This window comes from Parasteatoda tepidariorum, chromosome 5 (genome assembly GCF_043381705.1).
Source record: "Parasteatoda tepidariorum isolate YZ-2023 chromosome 5, CAS_Ptep_4.0, whole genome shotgun sequence".
Taxonomy (NCBI): Eukaryota; Metazoa; Arthropoda; class Arachnida; order Araneae; family Theridiidae; genus Parasteatoda; species Parasteatoda tepidariorum.
The window spans coordinates 86,015,598-86,043,311 of NC_092208.1; the positions used below are offsets into that span (position 1 = coordinate 86,015,598).

General features: G+C 30.0%; 1 protein-coding gene across 1 annotated transcript; it reads right to left on the minus strand.

The window, feature by feature from the left end:
• Positions 1-27,513, minus strand: LOC107457265 (ras-related and estrogen-regulated growth inhibitor-like protein). Its single transcript, XM_021145972.3, has 4 exons — positions 27,208-27,513; positions 7,384-7,440; positions 6,410-6,486; positions 1-4,003 (listed from the first exon to the last, which is right to left on the minus strand). Exons 1-4 carry the CDS (start codon positions 27,275-27,277, stop codon positions 3,542-3,544), a joined length of 666 nt encoding a protein of 221 aa, XP_021001631.1. The 5' UTR covers positions 27,278-27,513; the 3' UTR covers positions 1-3,541.
• Positions 27,514-27,714: the final 201 nt, after the last annotated feature.

A 27,714-nucleotide genomic window follows, 5' to 3' on the forward strand; every position in this document is an offset into this window, starting at 1 on the left:
TTTCATAAAAATTCATATTTATTTCTATAACATTTATTTAACATATTTACAATAAGATCCTTGAGCGCAACAAATGAAAGACATAACTTCCACTCAGGGAATCAATTCACTCACAATTATGTACACAATGTTGCAGTTCAAGGATATCACTCACAACTATGCAATGACAGAAATCACAGAGTTCATTTGATAAAAGCAGCCCAATAACATGAAAGTTCAATAATTTAGACAAAATTGTTTACAATACGAGAATATTTTGATTATTCACCTAAATTAAAAAAATATTAACATATTTTCATCTTCAATTGACAGTTACAGTTATGTTAAACAAAAAATACCGAATAGCATGCATTAAAATAAATACATCAAATTTCGATAAAAACGTGATAACTATAAAAAAAAAATTTCAAGTTTAAAAATGCAGAAAGTTGACGTACGTCCGTCTAACAATGAATGCTTCAGAATTTATGTTATTACACTAAACAGTTAACAGATATAAAATACTACAATAAATGTACGAAAGTTCAGTAATTTATAAACAAGTTTGATGTGCATAATTTTTTGAGCCTTATATTAAACTTAGAATATTGAGATACAATACAATAATTGTTTCAGAGTTCTGTGAAATCTTGCCAAAATATACCAAATAACATTTTCTAAAATAAATTCTGGTAAGCTCCATAATTTTTAAATATGTTTACAATACATAAATTTCTTAGTAATTATTTTGAGCTCAAGATGTTGACATACTACGTACAGTGCGCTGACCAACCTAATGATCGGATCTTCATATTCTAGGGCTCAATCTTAATAATTTCAGGAGCTGACATCAAATATGCTAATTAATTAATGCAAACAACATTTTAAGCTACAAAATCAGACCTCAAAATATACTATCTCTGAATAAACTTTTTTTTAGACAAACTCGGAATAATTGACCCCCGAAATATAAAGGGTAGCTTCAATATGGGATATATGACCCCAATACTTTGGTCAGATTGATGTTAACTTTATTTTTTGCTTATTTCACCAATTCTGGGGAACTTTTTAAGCGAATTTAAAAAATTTTTGTCCACAATTATAAAATCCATGTGAAATACAAATTTTAGTAAATAAGATATTTATTATTTTATTTAGTAAAAACCGAAAAAGTAAGCAATTTTAATTTTTGTAGTACATGCGAATTTAATCTAATTACTTTTGAGGTCACCCCATTGAATGTAAATGTTGAGTCCTAGAACGTGAAGAACCGATCATTAGATTCAGAGTAGTCCGTTTTTTATTTTGCTCAAAGTACATTTCGTAGTCATTTGAAGGAGATACCAAACAGTAAAATAAAGAGATGAAATTTCTATAATTTATAAATATGTCTACAATGCATAATTTTTTTAAGGTTATCTTGAACTTGAGAGTTGTCACAATTTTGTGTAATCAAACTATTTCGAAATCAGTGAGTACCAACATTATGCGAGTACATTATTTTGCAATGTTTAATGCTTGCAGTAAACATGTAGGTTAAATAGTTGCCTCTCGGTAATAGAGTATTACAGCTTTTAAGCAATTTTTGCATTGAGTAAATTTAATTAAGACTAGTTTCCAATTTTTTTTTCACTTGCTGTTGCACAAAAAAAAATCTATACTTGGACTTTTTTTTGAGAAAGTACATATATTTTCTTACTTTTAGTATATTTCTTTTTTATTTAATTAACAACCTAACGACGGGCAATTACAAAATTAAACATCAATTACTTCAATCACAAAAGTCTAGATTGTTATAAAAATAACAATATTACTTTATATTCCTAGTAAACATTTATCAAAACACTGGGTAAAAACATTTAAGCACTTCATTTAGATTATCGGTAATAAAATTATAGGATCACAGGTTCATAGAATATTTATGTACAAACATTTAAAAAAAGTGTATTTTTAGATTGGTTTATTTTGTACATTTAAATCAGATTTTTTAGCTCTCATGTTTAATCGCTCGAACGAGCCAATTTGCTTAATGCTGTACTTGAACTACCAGGACAGTGCAAGTTACTTTTTGCAAACACATTTAAAGTCTATCATCAATATTGTCATAGAAGGAACTCTGCATGTATACTTCATATAAACTATGCATTTTTTGTAAGCACTCTAAAGTAATTGCAGATATTTAGCATTACTTTACTTAAGACTTTACTTTTTTAAGAAACATTACTTTACTTCAAACTTCAGATATTATAGAATGTATTCAAAAGTTTAAAAAAAAACATTTCAATACAGAAAAGTACTAAAAAGGTATCAAATATAAGGGAAATTATAAAAAGGGATTGTCTATAAATTATACATTCACAGAGATGCCAACTTGCTTCATTTTATTAGCTAATTTTTTCTCGAAAAAAAGCAAAATTTATACTTTAACCCTTTGTACTCCGATGTCGCCTCTGAGGCGCCATCTACAGTTACTTCTCTTAAATTAAAACTTTTTATACTAAAATAATTAGTACACATTACACATTATTTCAAGAAGTATAAAACTATATAAAAAATACTGTATTATGTAGTATAAATTATTTAGAGCTTACATTACTTTTTTTGCTAACAGTATTTTGAAGTACTCGGATTGCTAACTGTTAAAGTAAGATTCTTCCATTGATTGTTACAGCAAATTTGTGATGTGTCTTTTAAAAATTTAACATAATTGACCCTAACGCTATATGTTTTAGTTTTTAGTTCTTTACCACTTAAAAAAACTACTGAGCGGGAAGCAGCTGTCATCCCTGCATTTATTGATAATTTCGAAATACATCTAGGAATCTTTTCATACGATTCACTCCAACACATGGTTTAACATTTAATAAACAAATTGAGCATTTTATAAATGTTGTGTTTTTTAATGAGGAAACAATGTTGTCCCTTTTTTATACGTTTTAAAAACTTTTTAACGAGACAGTCATGGAACTTAAGTCACGACAAACATTTTATTTTTTTATTATTTTTTTAAGGTGCTTGTCGTGTATTTACTATTTTTGTGGCCTGATTTCAATGAATTAAAATCTCGACACCCAAAGCCACCATATATCAGTACGAAAAGTGAAACAGAATTATTAAAATACTGTGGTTATAACTTCATTTAAAAGTATAACTATTCTTTTTAATTTCTACAATACCTTTAATTTTTAATGACCTTAAGTTACAACTAACAAACAACGCCATAACACTATGGTAATTTGAAAAGTGCATGAAGGTCAAAATTTATATTTTTGAATGGTTATTCAAACTATTCAAGATTTAACTCAAATTGTTAAAAATACAGATTCAACCCTAATTACAAATTAATGTGCTTATGAGTGCAATTAAAAAAGTAGTCCTAGATGTATTTGATTCCTTTTGATTACCAATACCAAAATTATGGTGGACCATGTCGTAGGTGTCTTAAAATTTCCATATCCATGGAAACGATATCTTGTTTGACTTAGTTAAATACTCATCTGCCGAGTTTTGTGCAATAACTACTCGACTACTTGTCCTTCGAGGACTCGCCAGAAGCCGAATCTCATAAAGATAAGGAAGGCCTTTTCTTGTGACTATGATCAGCCATCATGGATCCGCTACGTCCAAACATGGCGCTGATAATTTTGGAGACAGACACAACTGATATCTTTCTTCGACTCGAGGTATTTGTGGGTGAAGAGTTGGATGATTTTGGTATTGAAGGGTAAAGATTTGCAAGAATGGGGCGGAATGCTTCAGCTACTTCAGCATATCCTTCGGCCGCTGACACTTCAGCAAAGGACACACTGCCCAGTTCTTTAGCTAAAGATTCACCTTCTTCGGTCGAAACTTCTCTGATATGTTCCAAATCATTCTTGTTAGCCAACAGTAGAATAGGCAGTCCTCTAGGGAGTAAATTTCGAACACAGTCTGCAGCTACTAGGAAACTACTTCGACTAGATATGCTGTATACAACAACATACACAGAGCTCCAATTTAGCTTTTCTAATGGAATAGTGTCCGTCTAAAAAAATAAAGCAAGAGGTATTAGATAATGCCTCAAATAAAGATAAAAACAATTTAAAATATTTCCAAATCTGAGCAAATCTTTATATATTTGACATGGCATAAACATAATTAGAAATTTTCCTTTAATTCTTCTATCATGTTGTAGCGTATACAAATGGGAAATTCCTTTAAAACCGCTAGTTACTAATATTGATTATCGATCTCTTTCGAAAATTAGAATAAATTTTTAAATTTATAAGACATTATTACTTTAAATAGTCCTGGGAAATTCTGGTACTATTTATAGCAATGATAAAATTCTCCCTAAACTTTTAGGCTTTCATATTTCGATGGTAATACGCACTCGATAATACCTAACTCGATTCATGTAACTTTACGTACATATACGTAATAAACTATGATTTATATCTACAGATAAATGCTAAATATTTAGGAATTTAGACAAAAGGGAAACCCTTCCTATTTCTTTTTATGTAAATCCTTAAAGTAAAAAGGCGTGGAAAGTTCAAATGCTACAAACTAAAAATTATTAGTTGCGATTTTATTTTCTCTTTTGCTTTGCTGTTTTGCTAAACAAAATATGTTTTTCTTGCCGTGGGTAGTCTTATAAGGGAAAAGGTTTATCGCAGGAAGCGTAGGTTGCATTGAAACACACGAAGCAATCAATTTCAGTTGATGGGTCAGCAGTTCATTTTTTACTCTTCTCTATGACGAACGAAATATTTTTTGAATCTTTGTCGACGATATTCAAAAATATCCAACAGCATTAAAAACGTAAATTAAATGCTTATTTCCTTCAAAAATTAATTTATTGCTCTTCGTAAGATACAAAGCTGCGACCCTGGCTTAGGTGCAAATATGGCGGATTAAATAAACATTTGATATTGCAATATATTACGACATCTTAAAAAATTTCACTGAAAGGATTATTTATATTCTTCAAACCTAACGACAAGTTTCTTTCCGATAGGAAGACGCAACGTAAGCTTAATGCCTATTCCCATTCAAAAGCATGTTAAAGAAACTGATATTCAATCCTCTCACAGGCAGGAGGTAAGAACGTAACCACGATACAAAACGTACATTAACCGCAGAATGCCCAGGTTAGCTCTCACCAACTGGAATAAATCCAAAAAAGAAGCATGGCGGAGTAAAATAAATGACAGAGATCACAGCGATTGGACACGTTTCGATCCAACTCGCGACTTTTGGACAGCAGCCAGTACCTCACGCCGTTTCGTTTCACTTTTGTTCTTTGCTGAATGATATTTGCCAAAAATTTCGTTTAAAATTCTTCAGAAAACTCCTTCTTTTACGATCCGAAATATCGAGACGATCCGGCAAGTTTTTGTCCTTATTTCTTCCCAACGAGTTATGATGGACGAGTTCGTAAAAACCTTATTGTCTACGCCCTCTTTAAACGCTGTTTCACGAAGGGAAGAGTACGCCTAATTGGGTCGATGGTGTTACAGACAAATTATGTGTTCCATTAAGGGTTGGGCAAATATATTTCACGCACAATTTACTTAACTGTTTCTTTTGAGAAGCTAAAAATACTGTTTGTCCCGTAATTCAGTTCTGTTTTATGTACTTCTGGTGAAGACTTCTTTGAAGATTTGACTGTTTTACAACTGGTTCATTTTTAGAATAGACAATCCCATTAACGACTACTAAGTTCGTACAGACATTTTAAGTGGCTTTAAATCTCGTTATTTGGTTCAATTTTATTAACTTTGCAGAATGACGTCTTAGAATATTTTATGTTTTTCGCATTAATTTATTTTTAAGCACATAAATGAACATTTATGAATGCACATTTATGAATGATTAAAACAACAGAAAAGCTTATGCAATCATTTTTAATTAATGTCTTCTTACGTGTGCGTATGTAGGGGCAAACCATAAAAAATTATTGTGTAATAATAATTGTGAATAAGATGTCAATAATTTATCATAACTCATGCACGGATAATATGAAAAAAAATCCTAAATATGCAATAATAACTAAACCGCCCCCCCCCCTTTGACATTTTTGACTTAGTTCGTCGAATTTTTTTCTGATTTTAATTTATATAGCGGATACAGTTTTTTTAATAAGAATTTGGATATGTATAAAGCCTCTAAAAAGGGCTCCTACTGGTTTGATCATAATGTAAAATTACGTTGAATCTAGAAGGGCTTTTAATTTTTTAAGATACTACTTAACCGTTTAGAGGCAATTCTTTGTGCAAAATATTTACAAAATAACAGATGGCGTTAGCCATAAATGCATTAAATTAAATGATCGAGGTTTGTATCCTTTTCCTTGATGTTATAGTAGTTGTCTTAGATCCATAGACCCAATGATCGAAAAAAACTCGTTATAAATTAGATTTAACTAGTTAAAATCTTGATTACTAACTTGGTCTTTAGTGGTGTCTAGTACTTCGACATCAATTGGAGATCCTGTGACTAGGGTCTGGGAACAATAAAGTAAATCTAAAATTAAAAGAAAAAAATATAAATTAAAAATTAAAAGAAAGAAAAATATGAATCTAAAATTGAAAGAAAGAAAAGTATAAATCTAAAAGTGAAAGAAAGAAAAATATAAATCTGAAATTAAAAGAAAAATCATTTTAAATACACCATTTTTTTTCACTATTTACTATTGAAACCGCTAACTCCAATTCAGAATTAATCTTTTTTTTTCATGCATCACATCACTTTCATAATAACTAAATTAAAAAGTAATTTTAATGCAAAGGCTCAAATTCTATCCTTATAGTGTTTTTTTAAAATTTTAAAAGCAAAAATTGTAAAGCAAAACATAAGCGACATATATATAATAAACACTAGCAAATGTTTACTTAATTTACATAAAAATTTACAACTTTTTCTTTATGTAAAGAAAAAGTTTTGTTCTTTATGTAAAGCTCCATATAGCAGCAGCTTTAATTTTTCAATTAACATAACTTTTAATTAACTTTATCTTTTCCGTTTAATTTACAATTATTGATTTTCAATTAATTACCTTTATCTTTCTGCTTAACTTCACTCATTCTATTGAACTTTTCTTCATTTTAAAGAACTAATAACAGCACCCATTCTTTTATTGACATTTGCTGAGATTTTAAACTATTTTTTTTTATATAAATTAAGGTTAATCGAGTTTCATTGGTGGTTCATTAATTTATAATGATGGTTTTTTTGTATTGTGTTGTTATTAGTTTCTCTTCGTAAAACCTTATATATTTCGGAAACGAATAAAAGCAATATGTCATCGCATATGAGTTGTTGCGTGTTAAAATTTGTTTCAATCACCATGTATGTATATTTAGATGGATTAATTAGTGTCAAAACCAAAAGAAAGAAAAATTTATGAGTTTGAAATCTAACCTTTTTGTGAACTGTACTCCCCTATAAACCTCTGAGTCAGGAAACGAACGGTCACAGCTACAAAGAAAAAGAAAGATAATTAGATCACAAACCAATTAAATAATCATACTTATAACTAACATAACTATAACACAATATTAATTAACATATTACTAATAATTAACATAAAAATACATTTCATATATATTATCCAACGTTCGAGGTCCTAACGAAATATTTTTCAATATTCAACTGAACTAAAGCAGAAGTTTTTTTTTTTAAACAAATAGAATTATTCATAAAACTTTTATCATAATCTAAGAAGATGATCATTTGACTCGCTGACCTTTTATCTATCTCTTTGTATTAGTATTTACATGCAGGGTTACCAGCTTTCTATGCTTTTTGTAAAAATATATTATAATATCTAAGTTTATATTTTAATGTATTATTTTTTATTCATTTGAACTTATTTTCCACACCACTACACGTAAATGATTTAAAAGTTCACATGCAACGCCACTTTGTTCCAGCTCTGTAGCGGTGAGGCTTTTAAAATGTTCGCAAAATTGCGAAAAATTCTGAAAGCTTTGGTTTTTAAATGTCTGTCACTCTATGAAATATTTTGCTAAAAGCGTAGTAGTTGTCGGCAAAATTCTAATAAAATATTAATGCAATACCCTGGTTGCCACAAGGAAATATATTTTCGGAAACTGCGGAAATTCCGTAGTTATTGGAAGGAATGTTTTCATAAAAATTTTGAAATATCTTACAACTTAACATTAATGTATTACTAAACATTGATAAATGTCAGTTAGATACTGGCTGCCACGCTGAAATCCGTCCTTCTTAAATTTTTAGCGGCTTTAGCTATTAAAGTGATGTTTAGGTACACTAAAATATCCATGTTCTACATTAAAAAAACACTTTCCTCACCACCTAGTACAAAATTTCGGAGTTAGATTTCTAATCTCGAAAATGGTACAAGATAGGCAGAAGTTATCTGCCAAAGTTATAAGTCATCATAGGTACAGTACAACTAATTTAGTACGACTGGTTACTAGTTCCTTACTTGGAATCGTTTTCTAAATAGGAGCAATAACTCCGTATTTTACACTGTGTGGCGCTGCAAGCGCTTTATTTTACTAGACCTAAACACCCCTTATATAACAAAAGTTGAAAACGTAAGAAAAGAGAGTTAAAAAAAGTGAATACCAATTTTAATGGGCCCTCGTATATTAAGGTGGGGAAAAAAAACTCTTTTCAATTGAATATATGTTAAAAGAAATGCAAATCTTATTTGTTCAGATCACAGTAAGGAGGCAAAACACACATAAAAACGCATTATTGTATATTCTTCAAAATTCGAAATATGTACAAAAAATATTAACAACGCATTTGCAATTAAAGAAATTAATTAAACAAGTTTTCAAAATTCGAATTTCTGTGTTGCGCAGAAAGTTCTCTTTACTTTCTCGTGGGGTACTGAAATAAAGGGTTTCACCAATCAAATATTTCCCTACCTACTATGTAATAAAATCAAATATTTATAAATTTTCGAACAAAATAATATTAGAATTAATTACTCGTTCTGGACAATTTAAATACTAGTAATTATAAATGGTTAGTGCTGTCGACTAAATTCTTATAGCATCCAAATGTGTATTATATTTTGCTTAAGAAAATTCAGAAACAAAGGCTAGCTTTAAGCCTGATCATTATACTTTTAATTTATCATGAAAAAAAGGACAAGAAAAAATCTTCTGAAAGAATTTTTTTCTTTCTTAATATCCCTTTCCATCGTATTTTCTTTCTTTCCATCTGAAAATCCTAAATAATTGAGAGAGCTCAAAAACAATTATCAACATAGTAAAAAAAATATTGGAACTAAGGATGAAGTAAATCTGAAAAAGTGCACTTAATATAAAACCCTATCATATTTACAGTAAAACTAATTCGAAGATTCTAGTAATTAATTAATGCATAAATTAAATTTTAATAACACATCAACTGCAGTTCCGAGCTAGTGAGCAAGAATTTTATCCAAGAATAGAACCCGTAAAACATTCTTGGCATTTCATTTCCTTAGAATAGTGCAGCGCGTTCTGTCTAAGTCTCGTTTCTTTTATCAGAAAAGATGATGGCGATATTGAGATTAATCCAGACAGCCAAGTCAACCAGAATAACAAGCATCAGTGATGAAGACAATTATATGTGATACCTGATTTATATTTATTCAGAATTACGTTTCGGAGTTTGTTGCGTTGGCAACGGTTGCTTGTAAGGCAATAATCCAATCATATGCTAATTAGCAGAAGAATGTGTCGGATTTTATTTGTTTATCCATAAACGCGCCAATCATGGCTGGTAATGAATGTTTGTTGTTCCTTGAAAGAAATAGTATTTTCTTGAATGAATTAATTTGACGAAGCCAAATATTTGAATTAATTAAAATAACCTCTAAGCGGGAATCATTTTTATGTTCCTGGAAGTTAAAAGCCGTTTGAAATTTCATTCTTTTTTAATCAGTTTATGGAGAGAAAAAAAACATCACATATATCTTCTGAAGATAAATATTTATAATGAAAATACCTAGTTCGTGCTTGAAATATTTCTGTCACCATATTTTTTTTATCCCATAAGATATGAGAAAATAACTAGAGAAAGTAAGAATTAAATAACCCTTTACCTTTTTTATTCTTAAATGAGACAACATTTCCTGGGAACTAAATTTAACCATAGCGTGTGTATAAACAACAATCTACTACAAGTCATTTACAGCAGCAGTAAAGGATTTTCATTAAATATTTTCAATTTATAATTTGCGTACCCCCATTTGGATCCTAGAATTTAATATAGAGTGTTACTATCTATCGTCCCTTAATCGTTTGCAAAAACTAAATCACAAGCATTCCAAAAATTCCCGAAAGATTTTTCAACAATGGCGTCTATAAATATAGTCTTACTCATAACCGTCTGTTAAAACCAGAATCACGAACAGACGACAACACTCAAGGGTGGAGATAACACGCGACTCATTCACTATAATATGGAGCATGCTAGGTGAAAATAGCCAAAGACCCTCACAGGTAACAAAATGAGGTTAAAGCGTAATACCTGGTTTGTTTATGCGGTGGGTATGGAGCAAAATTGGGGTCTGGCAGGAAATCAAATCTCTCCGCCTGACCGACAGCCTTTGCATAAAACAGTCGATAAAAGAGATGTTGTCACTCTAGGTGCTTTATCTGAAGGTAACGTCTACTGTTGAACGCAATCCCTGACCCTCTTTAGTAAATCTCTCGAGTTCAAATTGGATTAAATTGAAATGTTTTATGCAAGGATTTCGGGACCTTGCTCCAGTATGGGATCATTTCCCTTTGACAGGTTTTTAAAAGACTGTTTCGTGACAATTTCCAAATAAAACTGACAACCTGAAGACATAAAGTATCAAGACTGAATCACTTCAATATCAAAACTTTTTTTTTTCAACTTAAGAGACTTTGAATAGCACAATGAAAGAAAACATTTAATTTGTCAATGGCAACGATTGCTAAATAAGAAAATAATAAGGAATCGAAGGAATATTACAAAAAGTTCATTGGAAAAAGTAGAAATAGAGCAAAATCTCGGTTATCCGGAACACTCGTACACCGTCGGTGGGTTGTTGAGATGATTGTGCTTTAAACTTCTTACCAATTATTGATGCGACCTTTTTAGTCAATTGATTAATCAATTAAAAAATCAATTGATTTAAAAAAATATTTAATGAGTTATGCATTTAGTTAATTTCAGTAATTTTTATGTAACTTAACTTTGATTATTCATTCTGAGTTTGACTTTTTTTCTCATTTAAAGTTTATCAAAGGACTTAAAAATTCTTAAAAATAATAACAAAAAGAAACAAAGCTTGATCAGCTAATTCATTTTTGATTTGTATGATCCAATATATCTGCATGAAAACTCTACTAGACCTCTAATCATTAATGAGTTATAGGTTGGATTTAAATAGATTTAAATATTAATATAGGTTAGATCTATAGTGAAAGAAAAAGTAAGTCTGTCAAATTAGGTATGCCCAAAACTTAAGCTACCGCTTTTTATTTTTTACTATCCTGAGTCCATACGACTACATTTATGATTTGCCCGTTCCGAAAAGGTTAAAGAAAGCTCATTAAATTAAATGTTTAATAAATTTTTAAATCAAGTGTCTTCATGAAAAAACTTCCTGCCTAGACTTCGAAGGGTATTTTACTTCAGATCCAAATATAAATATTTATATTATTAGTTATTATGGTAAATGGAACTTTTTTTAAAAAACTACAAAAGAAATTCTAATAATTTTTAATTTTATATCCATAGGTTGAACAGCCGACCCAACTTCTAATGCTCAGTTCCGTAACCTTCTCATTCGAACCTAATCCAGAAGACAAGGGAAGTCCTGGATCAAGTACTGGGAGAAATTTGCCTTCGTGAAGGAATTTTCGATGGAACTAACCAGTCATTGCGTTACATGGAAAGGAAAACCACAAACATCTCCTGCGGTTAGCTTGACAGAAAGGGGCGCTAACTCATGATCCGTCGGTCATTAAAGATATTTTACGATAGCACCGTCATCGGTGCGGTATTCGTATTGACCACCTACCACTGGGGTTCGAACCCGGGTCACCTCATTAGGACGTCAGCACTCTATCTATCTACCACCACGGCTCAAAACGCCAATATTGAACAACTTAAATTACCACTAATTCCTTTTTTTTTTCGTAAAAAGGAATCGTCTCATTAGTCGGACGCGGGGCATAAATATATAATTCTCCGGTATACACAATTGTTTTCTCCAATTTTAAGACTGGTAAACGAAATTGAGTAGAAAATTAAGAAATACATTTGAACAAAAAAAAAAAAGAAAAGCAAAATGGCAGTTAATATATATTATAGTGCTTAAATTTTGTAGATTTGAAAACTGAATGATAACTAATTTGATAACTGAATAATTAAATATAAAATCCTTAACAATATCAGTTACGACCATTTTTAAAAGCATTTTCATCAAGGAGAAGTAAATCCGGAACTTGAACGATAAACGGTAATAACGTAATTATTCGTCCTGAAACCATTAAAGCATCTTAATGATCTCCATATTCATTAAACAGAATTTTAAGAGCGTTAACTAATTGAATTTTTTATAACATTCAGTTGCAATTTATTCATTTCAGTTCATTCTAGAAACCGTACGAGAAATTCCTTTACTCCTATCTTTTCTTCCACTTAAAATATCACAAAGCACTTTATCTTAACATTATTTCGAATATTAATTGCATCGTATGGCAACATATGAAATTCTCTGTTAATGAGCAGACGAACCTAAATAAGCAAACGATTTTTGAAGCTCGATTGTTCTCTTGAAAATAGCGTCGAAGACTAAAGGAAGACCTTTGTTAAACAGAACATTTCCCAAGCTAAGGAAAGGAAATTTCATTGCGACATGTTTTAATAACAATCATAAACGCAAGAGATGTTAAATTCGATAGTTAAGTGGTTGCAGAAGAGGCATGCGTGGGATACAGACTTGTAACACCCTCTCGAAAATTATAATTAGAAGTAGGAATAAGGAAAAGTGCGAAATGGATTGAAATTCTTAAAATAAAACATCTTGTAGAATCTTTTTGTGCATGGAAGAAGAGTCAAATTCTAATTAAATCAGCTAATATATAAATTCCAAGCCGTTATTTTAAGTACCGTCTTACAAGCTTTTTGCAGTATATAATTTTTCATGATAATAACAAAAATTTAGAATCATTGAAAAGAAAAATTTAAAAATATTGGTAGCTAAGAAAATATTTAAAAAAAATTAGTAATTTGTCCACAAAATGGAAACCGTACGAAAACTTCGAATTGATTCAATATGTGTTAAAAAAAAAACATTTTTTCTTTTAAATTATCATTTCAACACATGTGCATCACAAACGTATTTTTTTAAACATGTTTTTTTTTTTAACAAATGATAAAGACTGGTAACTCAACTATTTCACGGTTAAAATTTATGTTGGATACGCAAAACATTAGCATCAATTAAAATATTAAAATTTATTCAGGGGTTGCCAATTGTTTTGGTTTTGGCAACAGATTTATCTAACACTTATAAAAAGTACGAGTGACACTTATAAAAAGTAGGCATAATTTCCCTTATTCTACAAGTTTTACTATTTAATTCGCTACCAATTTATAAAAACTTTTACAGAAATCAGGAGCAGATGACATCTCTGATAAAGATAATAAAAAGGAAATTTGACTTCTCATGGAATTCAAATTTTCCTTCCACTGAATTGCGTCAGTTGTTACAAAAAAAAAATTCTCATTATCTACAAGTTTTCTAAACGATACTAAAAAAAAAAAATTGTCACTAGATGTCTTTGTTTCAGCACCCATGTGACTCGATATCCGCGGGATATTTAAAACAACATGCCTTACATTCGAATTATTTCTATAATAAGGGGATTCACTCGAAGTTGATGACGCAAAAGGCGCTGGCACCAGACGTCGCCATTTCATTCCGGATTATTTGTTCCAATTACGAAAACGCTTCTCAAAAGGACATAATGAAATGGCCAGTTCAAGTGGGCTTTAAGTGACCAGGGAGGACAATACGGATCACGTGAGAGAGATAAATTTATCCCGAGTTTATTGTTTTTCCGGGATAAAATGAAAACGAGCAATGAGACAGGAAATGTTCTCACTAAAAATTCTAACGCTAGGGCAAGTTTTAAAGCAACAGTGGGGAAAAAAATCGTTCGATAATAAACTTATTTTTAAGTTTATTAATATCGATAAACTACTTAGTTCTGCAATAAATACAATTGAATTTTCGTGTATTATCTTAAAAATACAGAGAGACCTACGGGAAAGACCACCTCTGTGCAGTGACCAATTACCGACCACTTTGGGGAGGCACGGAATTTTTTCCATAAACTTTTTATTGAAGAAAATTTTTACGAGAGACCATCGACCACCGGGAGGAGGAGAGACCATTCAAATTAATTCAAAATGTTTGTGGGTGACTCTTATCTATTGAGCGCTTCTTGAAGATTGCTGAAAGAAATTGATAATTTCATGTTACAGATAAAGACGAAGCTATCAGAGATTTAGTTATAAAGTTAAATTAGAAAAATAAGTTATTTTTAAAAAAAGAACTATGCATCTCTAACAAATAAACCTCTCATTTTGTAAACTAATTTTTATGGTATAAAATTAAATGTAAACTCAAATAAAAAACATATGTATCTATTTAATTAAAATAGTTCTATCATTCATAATCGGTAAATTTGTTTTTACACATAATTATTACCAGAAAGGGTCATTTTTATTGATGGTAAAATTAATTAATCGATCAGGTTTTCATGACTCCAACACAAGTGGCGTTTCCGCACCAAGAAAATAAGTGGCGTTTCCGCACGGAGTAAAATAAAAATCGCTTGCGAAAAATCATGTACCTTCGATAACATTTTGAAGTCAATGGAACTAACCCCTAAGCACGTCCAATCTCCATTAACGACCATTTTACTGAGGAACAAAGAGTGGTCTTTCCCAAGAGGTTTCACTGTACCAGGAGTTTGAATATATAACAGAAGATAATAAATGATTTTATAATTTCGCTAACGTATTCAACTGAAGAAAAAATAAAACAAAAGAACTAGACACCTGAAAATTTTAAATGGGTATGAAAAATATGAAAATGGTTAACGTAATAGTTTTATTTCAGTTTCAATTCAAATTTAATTTTTAGAAAAATTACGATTAAAATTCTATAATATTTAATAAATTTTCAAATGGTTGAGTTGTCACAATGTGTTGTTTTCTGACTGTACTTCTACTTTATTAACAACTCAAGTTCTTCAGATTGAATTTTATTGATTTTTACTATTTAAACTTACAGGTAAAAATTAAAAAATAAAAATTAATAGCCTATGTTATTTTGAATCACTTAACACTTATAAAACGAAAATTAGAAAAAATTCTCAAAATGGCAAGAAAAATCAAAAACTTGCAATTAAGGAACGATACATTTAACATACTGTTTTGCATTTCGTTTGTTTTCATATCACTAACTAATGAACTGAAATTCTTTGATAAGTTTGTAAAATAAAATGAAAGAAAAATTTTGAAAACAGTTTCAGAAAGGTAAAAAAAACAATAAAAAGGAATTTGCAAACAAAACATCAAGAGTCAAAAGCTCCAACCACAAAGCTTTCAGGAGCTAAAAGCGCAGATATAGATAGCTTCCAATGACATGGATATTTTTTTTTCCTTCACTATTATTTGAAGGTCGTTGTGTTTAGAAATTCCAACCAGAAAGTAAGTAAAAAACACTGAAAGTAAAAAAATTATTTCCTTTGGAAAAAAAACAACAACTTGGAAGTCAAAAAAGCTAGAAACAAAAAAGACAACAAAAAAAAATCAGGGCTTTCAAAACAAACGTTCCCAGTAACAGGGTTTTTCTTAGAAACTTAGGGGATGTGTATACAGTAAATATTAAATGCACTCACGTTTATCGGGAAGATGTTGTCAAAATTGCTAATAGTACTGGGCGATATTTTAACTTTAATAACGCATGTGTTAATGTCTCATGATACGTCAATAGATTTGTCGATAGATATATCATATTTAGCTTATTCAAATTATTTTTACAATAATTAATATTTTCAATTTCCAATGTAAATTGATCAACACTTACGATAATATCGTATTAGATAATTTTATAATTTATAATTTTATGACCGTCGTTGAACAGTCGGACCAATTTTAAGTTTACGACTACCGATGATCAAATAATAATTTTGAACCCAATCCAAAAGATAGGTGAACTCCTGATAAAGTTTTGGGAGAAATAAGGAGGACTATTTGATGGAAATAATTCGCATTTGCGTTACGTGGAGTGGAAAACAACGAAAATCTCATACATCGGTTGCCTGACTTCAAGGGCACTCTAACCATTGAGGATATTTTACGTCACCACTGTGGTCTGTGCGAAGTGGGTGCGTATCTACCAGCCATCGCTGGGAATCGAGCCCGGGTCAACTCATTCGAAGACGAGTGCTCTATCCCCTGTGACATTACGGTTCCGTATTCGATAATTATTGTTATCCATAACACTTGCGATTTTACAGTATTAGATACTAGCTATTGTTGATTATGATCGTCTCAGTGCTTAAAGGCGCATTATGAATTATCATTATGTGGGACAGGGGTTCGATCCTCGGTGATGGTTTGAAATTACTTAGCTTTAAATCAACGGGTATAAAAAATAAATGCGGCTTGCACAGAATGATGAACATACTGCCGCAATCATGCCTAATCTATCCTCAAAATCCATACCTAATCTTTCTTCTAATCTATCCTCAGACGATCAATGAATCAATATCAATGAATATCAGATATAACAAATATTTCGGAAATTCACCAAAGCGACTTTGTGATTGTTGACATTTACCGGTGAAAATGTCGACATTCTCGTGATTTCGGTTGTTCACGGTAACATATATATATAGCCCCCGATTCATGTTTACATGTTTTCATTATTGTATGCTTTTTTCGGAAAAACAAGATGGATGATTAACCGCTGTTATGCTTCCTATTTTTTATTTTATGTAAAAACTCCATCCCCAAGGAGATTTCTTTTTTCTCTCGTTCGAAAAGAAAGAAAAAAATATCCTCCGCAGATTTGTTTTAAAAGAGAGTATGAGGAGATAGTAAGTGATGGCGCATACCATTCGGAATTACTCCTCTTCAACGTTCATCGACCCCGGGGGCTGACAAATATCCACATTACCTGGAACACTTTTAATATCCACGTATTGTTGTTCTACAAAAGTAAACTTCCTAGTCATAAATTTTTACGAAGTGCGACAGTTTGAACTTCTAAACCCTCCTTACATAATAATGTTTATGTTTTAGTTTAGTTTGAAATCGTACCATACGAAATACCGTTAATCACTAATAATAAATGTTATAGCATGTTTTTTCTTCTTCTTTTAATTGTAAATTTAAAATTTATTTGGCAACTTGGCGATTGCGGATGGCCCGACAGATCACAATGCGGAAATTTTCCCGAATCTACGATTATGTAAAAAAAAAAATTGACAACCGATTCAATAGTTTTTCTAGAAAAATCATCTAATTAGTTATTTTAACCTTTTTGTTATGGAATAGCAACAAAAAATATGCCTTTTTTGAAAAAGTTATGTTAATTTTCCTTTCTGACTCAGTTATTGAAAGCTATATTTTTCACGTAAGCAAACATTTTTTTCTTGAAAAATCAGAGTTTCATATGGTTTTAGATCTCGTCTTAGATATTTTATTGCAATTGGTTGAAATGTGGTGTTTCTCCAAGTTAAATACCAACAATGAAACAATTTAGTTATCAATCTTTTATTAAAAAATGTGAAATTAATTTTTATTTTCAAATTAATAACAACTGCCAAGCCAAGTAACATAAGCTAAAAAAAAACTACAATCTACTTTAAACCTTTAACAGGGCACTCACGAACAGCAAAATGTATTTTAAGACTACAGAAAAACCTTAAAACTATTTATTTTATCTACTACTTATAATCCATACCTGCCAACTTTTACGCATTTGGCGTAAAATTTTATTTTCATATTTAAAGTGGTAGTAAATATATACTAATTTTTCTTTTATAAACTTAATTTTTAAATAGTTTTGATCACCAATATTCTTAAAAACATTAACCATATATATTAATATGTGTTATTATCATAGTTGTCAGCTTAAGCTTTTTCAAAAACAACGTATTTTTTGCTTAAAATTAAAATTTTAATTCCTTTTTAATACCACTGGGAAAAATCATAATGGAAGGGATTAAATGTGGCATAAATACTTACTTAATCTTTCATTTTAGAATAATTACAAAATTATTCCCGAGTTATGTTTTGCACCCACATATTTCCTTTATATTAAATATTTATTGATAGCTCTTAAAACATTAACATGAATAACATATATATGTTTAATATAACATATAAACACTTTTGCTACCACTTTTAAAAAAATTTCAGACCGTGGAACTTTATTTAGCACTTAATTTTCAAATCTCACTAAAAGAACTCTTATTAAAAACTTATGAGACATTTATAAACCAAATGAAAATGCCTCTCAGTTCAGGCATGCCACACACGACCATGAATGCAAAAAGTGGTAGAAACTCAATTCACTTGCATTTATTTATTATTTCCTTAATTATTCAATCGTAAATACCACTAGGACTTACAATTAAAATTATTATTTAATTATAAACAAAATATTCTTTGTGTTCACTTTCAATAGTTAACTGAAAAAAATATATTATAATAAGATTTAGTTTCCTTTAATAAAATTTTAAATTTCACTAGTCAGCACTTTTTCTTTTTTTTTTTTTAAGAAAAAGAGCAGGATGTTGATTTCATAAAAAATATATTGATTTTCACTATAAATACATACGTTCAGACACAAATGTTTTGTTACTTAAGAAATCATGCGATTAGCACTAAGCAACTCTTTGAAAATAATTGCTCCTGTTTAAATGATGACTAAATTCACATACCGTCGGAAGTTAAATAATGGTCATGCTATTTACTCGTATTAATCTTCATATAGCAAAACAAGTTAAAATGATTTTTTTTATATAAAAATATCATGGTAGCAAATACATTTTAAAAGCAAAATTAAATTTTTCTCACCACTGAGAACTCGAAATGACCATTCTTATGTAAATAATTTAATCGTGCCATTCAATGTAAGCCTTAGTTATCTATGCATATAAAACATTTCGCATTACAAACATTGCAGGATTTATTAAAAAACAAAGTTTTATTAGAATTATTTTATCTACTCTAAATAAAAAATCAGACATTAAAAAGATACACCCTCTTAGAAAATACGAATCATTTTAAGCAACAAATATTTTTAAGAAATTCCGAAGGAACTTTTCTACTCAAACGATTTCAATGAATGGGTTAAAAAAATATCGCTTGTAAGTTGTTGTAAGTCATTAATCATACGGGTAACGAAATCTTTGTGAAATTCCTGAATCTTTCCAGAACCGCGACTTTTTTTTTCGAAAGCAGATGCAAGCTCAACTACTTGAGAATAAATTGGCCCCTCACCAGACACGATATGATATTTTCTGGGCATTGAAGGAAAAAAAAAATGAAGAAGCCCAAACTCAGCGCATTCTCTTTTCCCTTTCTTACAAAAACGGGCCATGATTTTTTCATCAACGATGTTACTCAAAAATGACGCGTACAGTTCGGAGTTTCGATTGACGAATTTCAACTTACCTCAGTTATTCTTAGATGTCTTAACCCTTCTCGTGAAAACTACCAGGTATGAAAGTTTTCAGAATCACGTGAATCACGTATATTTTCTATTTCAGGAAGACTAAAAAACTGCATCCGTGCATTCCTTATCATTAAGATTCGCATAACATAAACACAAAAGAAACAAAGTGAAAAATCTGTCAATTATATATATATTTTTTTCTATTTCAGGAATGGTAAAAAAAAATACATATGTTCGGTCTTACTAGAAACTTTCATTAGATATTTCCATTTTTACGACAGCGTCCTCTGCTGAGGAACATTTAATTATTAAAGATGCTGTATAATAGAATTAGATAGACGGTTATTACAGGTATATTTAGACAAGTAAGTTCCCTGTAAGGCCGAACAACATCCATGCTTTCCTTATCATTAGGATTCGTATAACATATTAAAAACAAAAGAAAAAACCTGTTTAAAAACAATTATAAATGTGACACTGGTTTTGTTTTGTCCATTTTTGTTACCTCCCATTTCTTTAAAATAAAGCATCTACAAGCAAAGTGATATTTCTAAACAATTTGAGATATTAAGAAGATTTTTAAAACCACAAACGTAATATAAGCGTTGGTTCCTTTGACTCTCCTAAAATTTCTGAAACTTTTGACCACTATGCAAGAGATACAGAATAATTTATACGTAATATTTTATTATATTGTATAACCTTCAGTCAAAAATTGACATCAAACCAAAGAGTTTGCTCAACTAAATTGCTCAACTAAAAACACTAGAGTCATAATTGAATACTAATTTTTGCAATTTAATTTTTTGAGAAGTTTACTACATGATATAAACTTAAGAACATATTTTAGTTGGTAAAGAACATATTTTAACAAGTAAAATAAGAACATATTTTAGTCTTCATGCATAGAGATTATCTTAAAGATTGAGAAAATTCAAATTTGCGCTTTACATATGCCTTTTATATATTGAAATAATGAATGCTATATACTAACCTTTTAGTTAATTTTAAATACCTAGAGTTTCTTGAAAAATCTTTTTAAAAAACCTCTTTTCTCATTGATTTTGACTCAACTATCAGCAAAATTCTCACTTTATGTAATTAGCTTCACAATAAGCACATGGGTTGACAATCCCGATACCGTTCCGGGTAAATTAGACATCTTCGAAATTTATTCAGAAAAACTTAAATAAATATTGATATTTTCAGTAAAGTTTTATTTATAAGAACACTAATTAACTGTAGACACGAGTATATGTACAATACTACAGTGCCACTAATTACTGAAAATGATACCAGAATCTCCTCAATAGGAAGGCCAAAATTTTAAAATAATCAAGATGACATGTGCAAATTCTAAAAATTTCGATAAAACTTGCATGTACTCGTATGTGTGTTTTTTAATGATAAATTTTGTCAATTTTTTTAACGATTTTGGATAATTTGAAAGAACTCTAATTCACTATAGCCATAATCTTCGGTACACCACAACAACTGTGTCACTAATTAATGTAAATGACTACAGAATCTCCCCAATAACACGGTCAAAATTCACAAGCATTTCAGATAACATTTACAAATTTTAGTATTTTTGGTATAAATTGTATGCATGTCTTTTTACAATAAATTTTGTCGATTTTTTTTTAACGATTTTCGTTATTTTTAAAGTTATTTGCGATAATCATGATTTTCGGTACACTACTACTGTGTCACTAATTACTGTAAGTAATAGAGACACAGTAAGTAAGTATTCCCCCAATAAGAAGGCTAAAAATTTCAAGCAACCCAGTTGACTATTTCCAAATTTTAGTATATTTGGTAAAAATTGTTTACGTATGTTTTCTGACGATAAATTTTGTCGATTTTTTTAAAAATTTTTTTTACAATTTTCGAAAGTTTTATTTTATTGTAGTTGTTTATTTTATTTTGTTTATTGTTGTTTATTGTAGTGATTTTATTGATCTTCAGTACAACATTACTATATCACTGATTACTATAAATGATATCTCCTCTCCTATACAAAAGCCAATATTTTCAAATAATCCAGATGACGTTTGCAAATTTTAGAATTTTCGATTAAAATCGTACGTTTTTGGACTATAAATTCTGTCAATTTTTTTAAGTGGAAAATACGCTTGTTTTCTAACAGGAGGTCATATTCTCTTTTGACTCCGCTGTGGAGCTATTCTTACTAGTTAAGAAGAAGTAATTGAATTCAGATAAGGATATGTCAAGCAATCTCAGTCCATTACATTTACGGCGTGAAAAGTTAACAGTAATTTAAAGATATCTTCAGAAATGAATGTTTAAAAAAATAGGGTACTAAACTGGCGCCAACCAGTTTTAATGACGTCATGAAAGAGTGAAAGGGAATGTAAAAAAAAAGTTTATTTTCCAAGGTCGAGTAGCTTCCGCAAAAGACAGGAAGGAAGAAATGACGTAAATTTAGGAGGATTGTCGCACAGGTGCCATAAAAACGATGCCTTTCGAATATTAAAGAGTTACGACTTCGACAAAAATAAATTCATCCCAAGTCGTTTACTTGTTGCACATTCAAAGAAAATTTTGGGTCTAAATGAAGTAACGGAGATTTTAAATTTAGAATATTCCCGTAAATGTTTTAGTTACACTTATAAATTTAGAAATATTACGAAACTCTTCTGAAAACAAACACTTTGAATAATGGCAGAATCTTAATTAACTGTTGTAAATAAAAAATAAAAGTATTATGCTTGCATCTATTTCATACCTACCAACTTTTTCGCTATTTTTATCAAAATATTTAGAAAAACAGCAACTTTTATGAATTAAGAACCCCCTCGGGGTCTGATCAGGGGTAAGCTAATTCCTGTAACTTAAGTGTTCAGAGCAACCCGGCAGGATTGGTAATTACCAAGACGGCCAGGTCTCTAGTACTTTAATTTAAAGTACTTTTTTAGTACTTTAACAGAGCCACACTTACACAAATACACACATTCTCACATTCCTTTAACTCGCCCCCCTTTGTATGTATTCCCAAACTGTAAATATTTATTAGTGTTTATTTTCCCATTGTACTTTAATTTTACCTTTTTTCATGTACTTTTTAATTACTTTTAAATTTGTTATTACATAATAATGGCAAAAAAAGCTTTTTTTTTCTCTCAAGAACTCCATTTTGCTCCCCAAACTTTATTTTTGTCATGTATGTTTCTTAGTCTAATTTCAGGATGAATGGGAAAAGGGTCGTATGGCCTCAGACACCTAGTTCCACTACAACAAACGAATTTATGAATTAAGATTTAATAAATTTAATTTTAAATGTTTTTTTGCACCACTACACACAAACAAATAAAACATACGATTTATTGTGTGGTATAATTTTGTTTGTAGGCAAAGTCAAACTTTTTAAGTTTACCCTTATTCATTAATCTGGAAACCCATGACCAGGGGTGCCAACTTGCTCCGCTCTGTAAAATAGTATTTTCTAGTGGTAGCGAAATTTAAGTTACTTTTAGTTTAATATTTTTCATTTCAAGTAATTTTTTCACCACTAAATACCAAAAATTATGTGTACCATATAAAATGCAACGTTAAAGCAACAATCTACTGGTTACTCCACTAAAAAGTAGGCGTAACTATCCATCACTAACGAATTTTACTATATAATTTGCTACCACTTTATTAAAACTATTCCAGAAAGCGGAGCGGTTGGCATCCCTGCATGACTATCGCATAGCAGCAATATCATTTATAACTAAAATTTTAAAACTACCACTCTTAATGTTAAACTTTTGTTATTAATATTTTAATTCTTACTATTTTTTCAAGTTGATTATTCATCCTGGTTAAAAATAATCAAAATGGTTTTCTTTTAAACGGAAAGAGAACTATGATTTAAGGTAAAAAAGATTCTAATTTCAGTTCTCAATCACTGGTATCCCTTAAAGCTTATCGAAAAGTAAATCTTCTATTTTAAATACAGAAAGAACTAAATAAAATTTTACTCTGGGCTATTAAGTCACCGCTTAATCGTAAATCCTGTTTTGCTCAGCTCATTTTAAATGCAGGACTGCCCAACTTTCGACGCTTTTTGTAATAGTTAATTCTAGTGGTGGCTATGTTTAGGTTTAAACTATTATTTTACATTCATTTAAGCTATTTTTCCACTCCAATACACATAAATGATTCAAAAGTTCATATGTAATTCCACTTTGTTCCAGCTCTATCAAGGGGAAGCTTTAGATATGTTGGCAAATAATTATGAAAGATTTGGGTTTCAAATGCTTAACACCTTATAATATATTTTACAAGAAGCGTAGGAGACGTCAAACCTGTAAAAATATGTTTGCTTTTTTTTTTTAAAGTGGTACAAAAAGTGTTTTATTTATAGGATTTTATTTTGCAGAAGTAAGATAATTCTGTCAACCTCAAAATAACATAAATTTCTATTTTGGTTATTGATACAATAAGCAGTCGTTTTGCGTGTGTGCTCAATTCAGTCTTATAAACTTTTGTCAAGTAAAAGAACAGATAGCAAATTTCAGATAAAGACAGCCCGAACACGAAGATACATCTAGGGCGGTGTTTCCCAAACTAAAGACTGTTGTGTACCCTTTCTAAATTTTTCGTAACTTCGTGTACCACTAATAAAAAAATGAGTGTATTTTTTACTATAAAAAAATTGCACAGAAGTTAAAAATCACAACTAGCTGTTGACACCCCCAATTATTAACTGTTAACTCTGCAAAAAAAAAGCCAATAGAAAAATTCGTAATCGTAAATTTTCATGGCTTTGCTTTTAAATAAAAAATTTTTAAATTTTCGTTAGTTGATCGATATTTCGCATAAGAACGCGTACCCCCGCTAAACTGTTCCCGTACCCCTGGTAGTACACTTTGGGAATCACTGATCTAGGGTAACAGTGGGATTCGAACCCACTAGCACCGTTCTACATTCAGTGCATGGTGGGTGATTCCTCTCTGACAGAGAAGCCCAAATATTTGTAATTGGATCCGAAGATAAAAACATATTGTATAAACACAGAAAGAAATACCCACTAGGTAAAAACAAATATGTACTATCAGATTTTCAGATAAAAGTTTTTCGTATATAAACGCATTTATGGGTTAGTATTAAAGATACGAGTTCCAAATTTAGTAGTTTTCCGCTATAACAACAAAAGTATTTTTGATATAAATATATTTTTTTACTTTGCTGTTCATATGATTGTTCATATCATATGATTAAATTGCTGTTCATATGACGAAAAACGGCAAAATGAATGATTTTATTTATGTCTAGTATCAATTAATGTAAGTGAAAAACGAACATCATTTCGCCGTATTTTCTTCTTTCAATCTTATTCCGATAATCCTTTATGTTCATAAAGCAAATATATCTTGATTACTTTCTAAGATATCATTGGTAGAAGGTAATCCAGATACATATGTTAATAAAGCAAATATATCTAGATTACCTTCTGCTAATGTTATCTTCTTTCTTATTAACACGTTGAATGCCATGGGGGGTCACCGGTGACCGGCGAAGCCAAGATTAGTATTAACACATAATTCGAATAAATTTTTAATTTTTTTATATTATTATTGTTACTAAAATGGTTTGAAAAAATTAATACAATATAGAAGACACAAAAATAGTTTTTCTTATATTCACAGAGATGCCAACTTGCTGTGGACAGCGAATAAATATTTTCAAGTAGTAGTTTATTAATTGTGATTCTTGGTTCAATAAATTCAATTTAGTAGATTTTTATCCACCACTATTTCTAAACAATTTGTAGGCTTATATAATTCACTGCTTTTTTTAGGTAAGTCATGCTTAACCTCTTAAAAAATTAGCAAAATTAGTTTATAGTTATTAACCGTGGAAAATTAGCCTAGCATTCAACGTGTTAAAGAAATAAGTCCTGACACACACTTCAAACAGGCGTGTCTTTTTTTTTACTTTTATCTACCTTAATTTCTCACTTTGACTAACTATTGAAATCAACATTCAGTGTTATCGGTGACATCACAAACTATTGCACACAGTTATACTCTACCTTTTTAATTACTATTTTAACATTATAATGCGTGCAGATTCTTACAACGACTTTACCAACTGCTATTGCAGATTGTCAACACAACGGACTTTTATTGTATACATACTACGAAAACTCATGCTAAATCCTCGAAAGATCAGTCACAAAAAGTTTTCTGTGCAAAAAAAAAATACCTTAAGAAAAAATAAAGCGCATACCTGCCAACTTACACTTTTTCCGAGAACGGTTTATCTAAATGGTAGTAAAGCAATTACCGAAAAACAATCTTATTCGAAATTATATTTTTATTTTAACGAGCTTGAAATTTCAGTTAATATTATTATATTTTATATTTGTTGAAATTATATTTATATAGTGGTGGTCTAAGTCATTTATGATTAATATTATAATTCTAAAAGTTTAAGGGAAATAACATGAGTTTAGCTACCACTTTACCTAAGAAAATAAAATCTTCGGGAAAAAAAATAAGCTTAATGAGTTAGTTCGAAACTGTGAAAATAGAAAGTGTCAAATCTCCTAATTATAGCCACGATTTTATTTGTAACTTTTAAGTGGTAACGAAATATATTTATTAATATTTTTTATCTTCATTTAGCAAAGTTGAATTATAATGATTTCGACCATCACTGCATATATATCTCAAATTAATATACAAAATTCCTAACAATATTCTTTAAAATTATTAAATGTTCTTATAAATTCCTGCTTACAATTGTAAATTTAAATGCTATATAGAAATAGCAAAGACTTTTAATCAGAAAGTGAAGAAAATGACAGATATTATATAATTTTTCATAGCAAATGGATATTTATTTCTGTTAAATTTAAAAAAAGCATCATGCTTTCCAAAATATGAATCTTTATACCATTAATCTAGCAGGGCGAACAAAACTAGCTTGTTATTTAAAAATAAATATTAGTAATAAAACATTTATTCATTGCGTTTGACAAAAGGCACTGCACCCGTAAGAAAGCTAAGCACAAATAGATAAACATTTGGTGCACACATTGAAAAGTACAAAAAAAAGACAAATTATTACTGTTTCGATTTTAATATTTATTGCATAAAATTATTTTAAGAATCATAGCAATTTGAAATGGTTTTAAATGTTCAATTAAAGTGGTAAATAACAGAAGAAAATATTCACCAATTTTAAATTTGCAGTTAAATTGCTAAAGATAGAAATAAAAAATTACGTAGTTGTAACATATTTTAGCCTAAATTTACCACTTCTAACAGTATACATGCCTTTTATTTCTTAAATATCTTATGGTATTTCCTCTAGAAGTAAGTTTAAAAATTAAAAAGTTTTTCTTAGTCTGAGTTTTAAATAAGAAAAGATAACACATATTGGATACGTAATACTTCCATCTGTTTTATCGAATTTTAGAAGAGACTTCTTATGTTTACGAATAAATCATTATTATAAATTGTTAATAAATAAGAATTTGTGAACAAAAATAAACATACCAGATTTTCCAACTTCTTGAGCCCCTAAAACCAAAATTCTTATACAAGGAGGAGGAGATTTTTGCATCATTTTGCAAAAAAGTAAAAAGGTCTATAAAAAAGTCGCACTATTACAGTCAATAACTTCCACGGAAGAATGTAACGAACTATTTCACAATACGTTGCCACTAAACAACCAAATATTATCCTTCAAAGAAATATACAGCATTGACACAATGTGGAAAAATTATCGTCAGCACGAAACGAGGGAATAATCGTCTGCAGCGAACGATGATAAACAGCTGACTGAAATGATCTCCGGATTGTGAGAAGATGAAGATGAGGATGAAGAAGGGATGGAGAGAGGAGAGGTAGGGTGTAAAGGCGACTTCATGGCGCGTGCTTCTGGTGTCGGGCCAGACGTCGCCCTCGACATCTCTTCCCACGTCGGTTAAGGCTGCGAGTGAAACAGAGAGGCCTTTGTGATCGACCCCGAATCGATTCTTCAGAATCGTCTGCCGTTGGTCA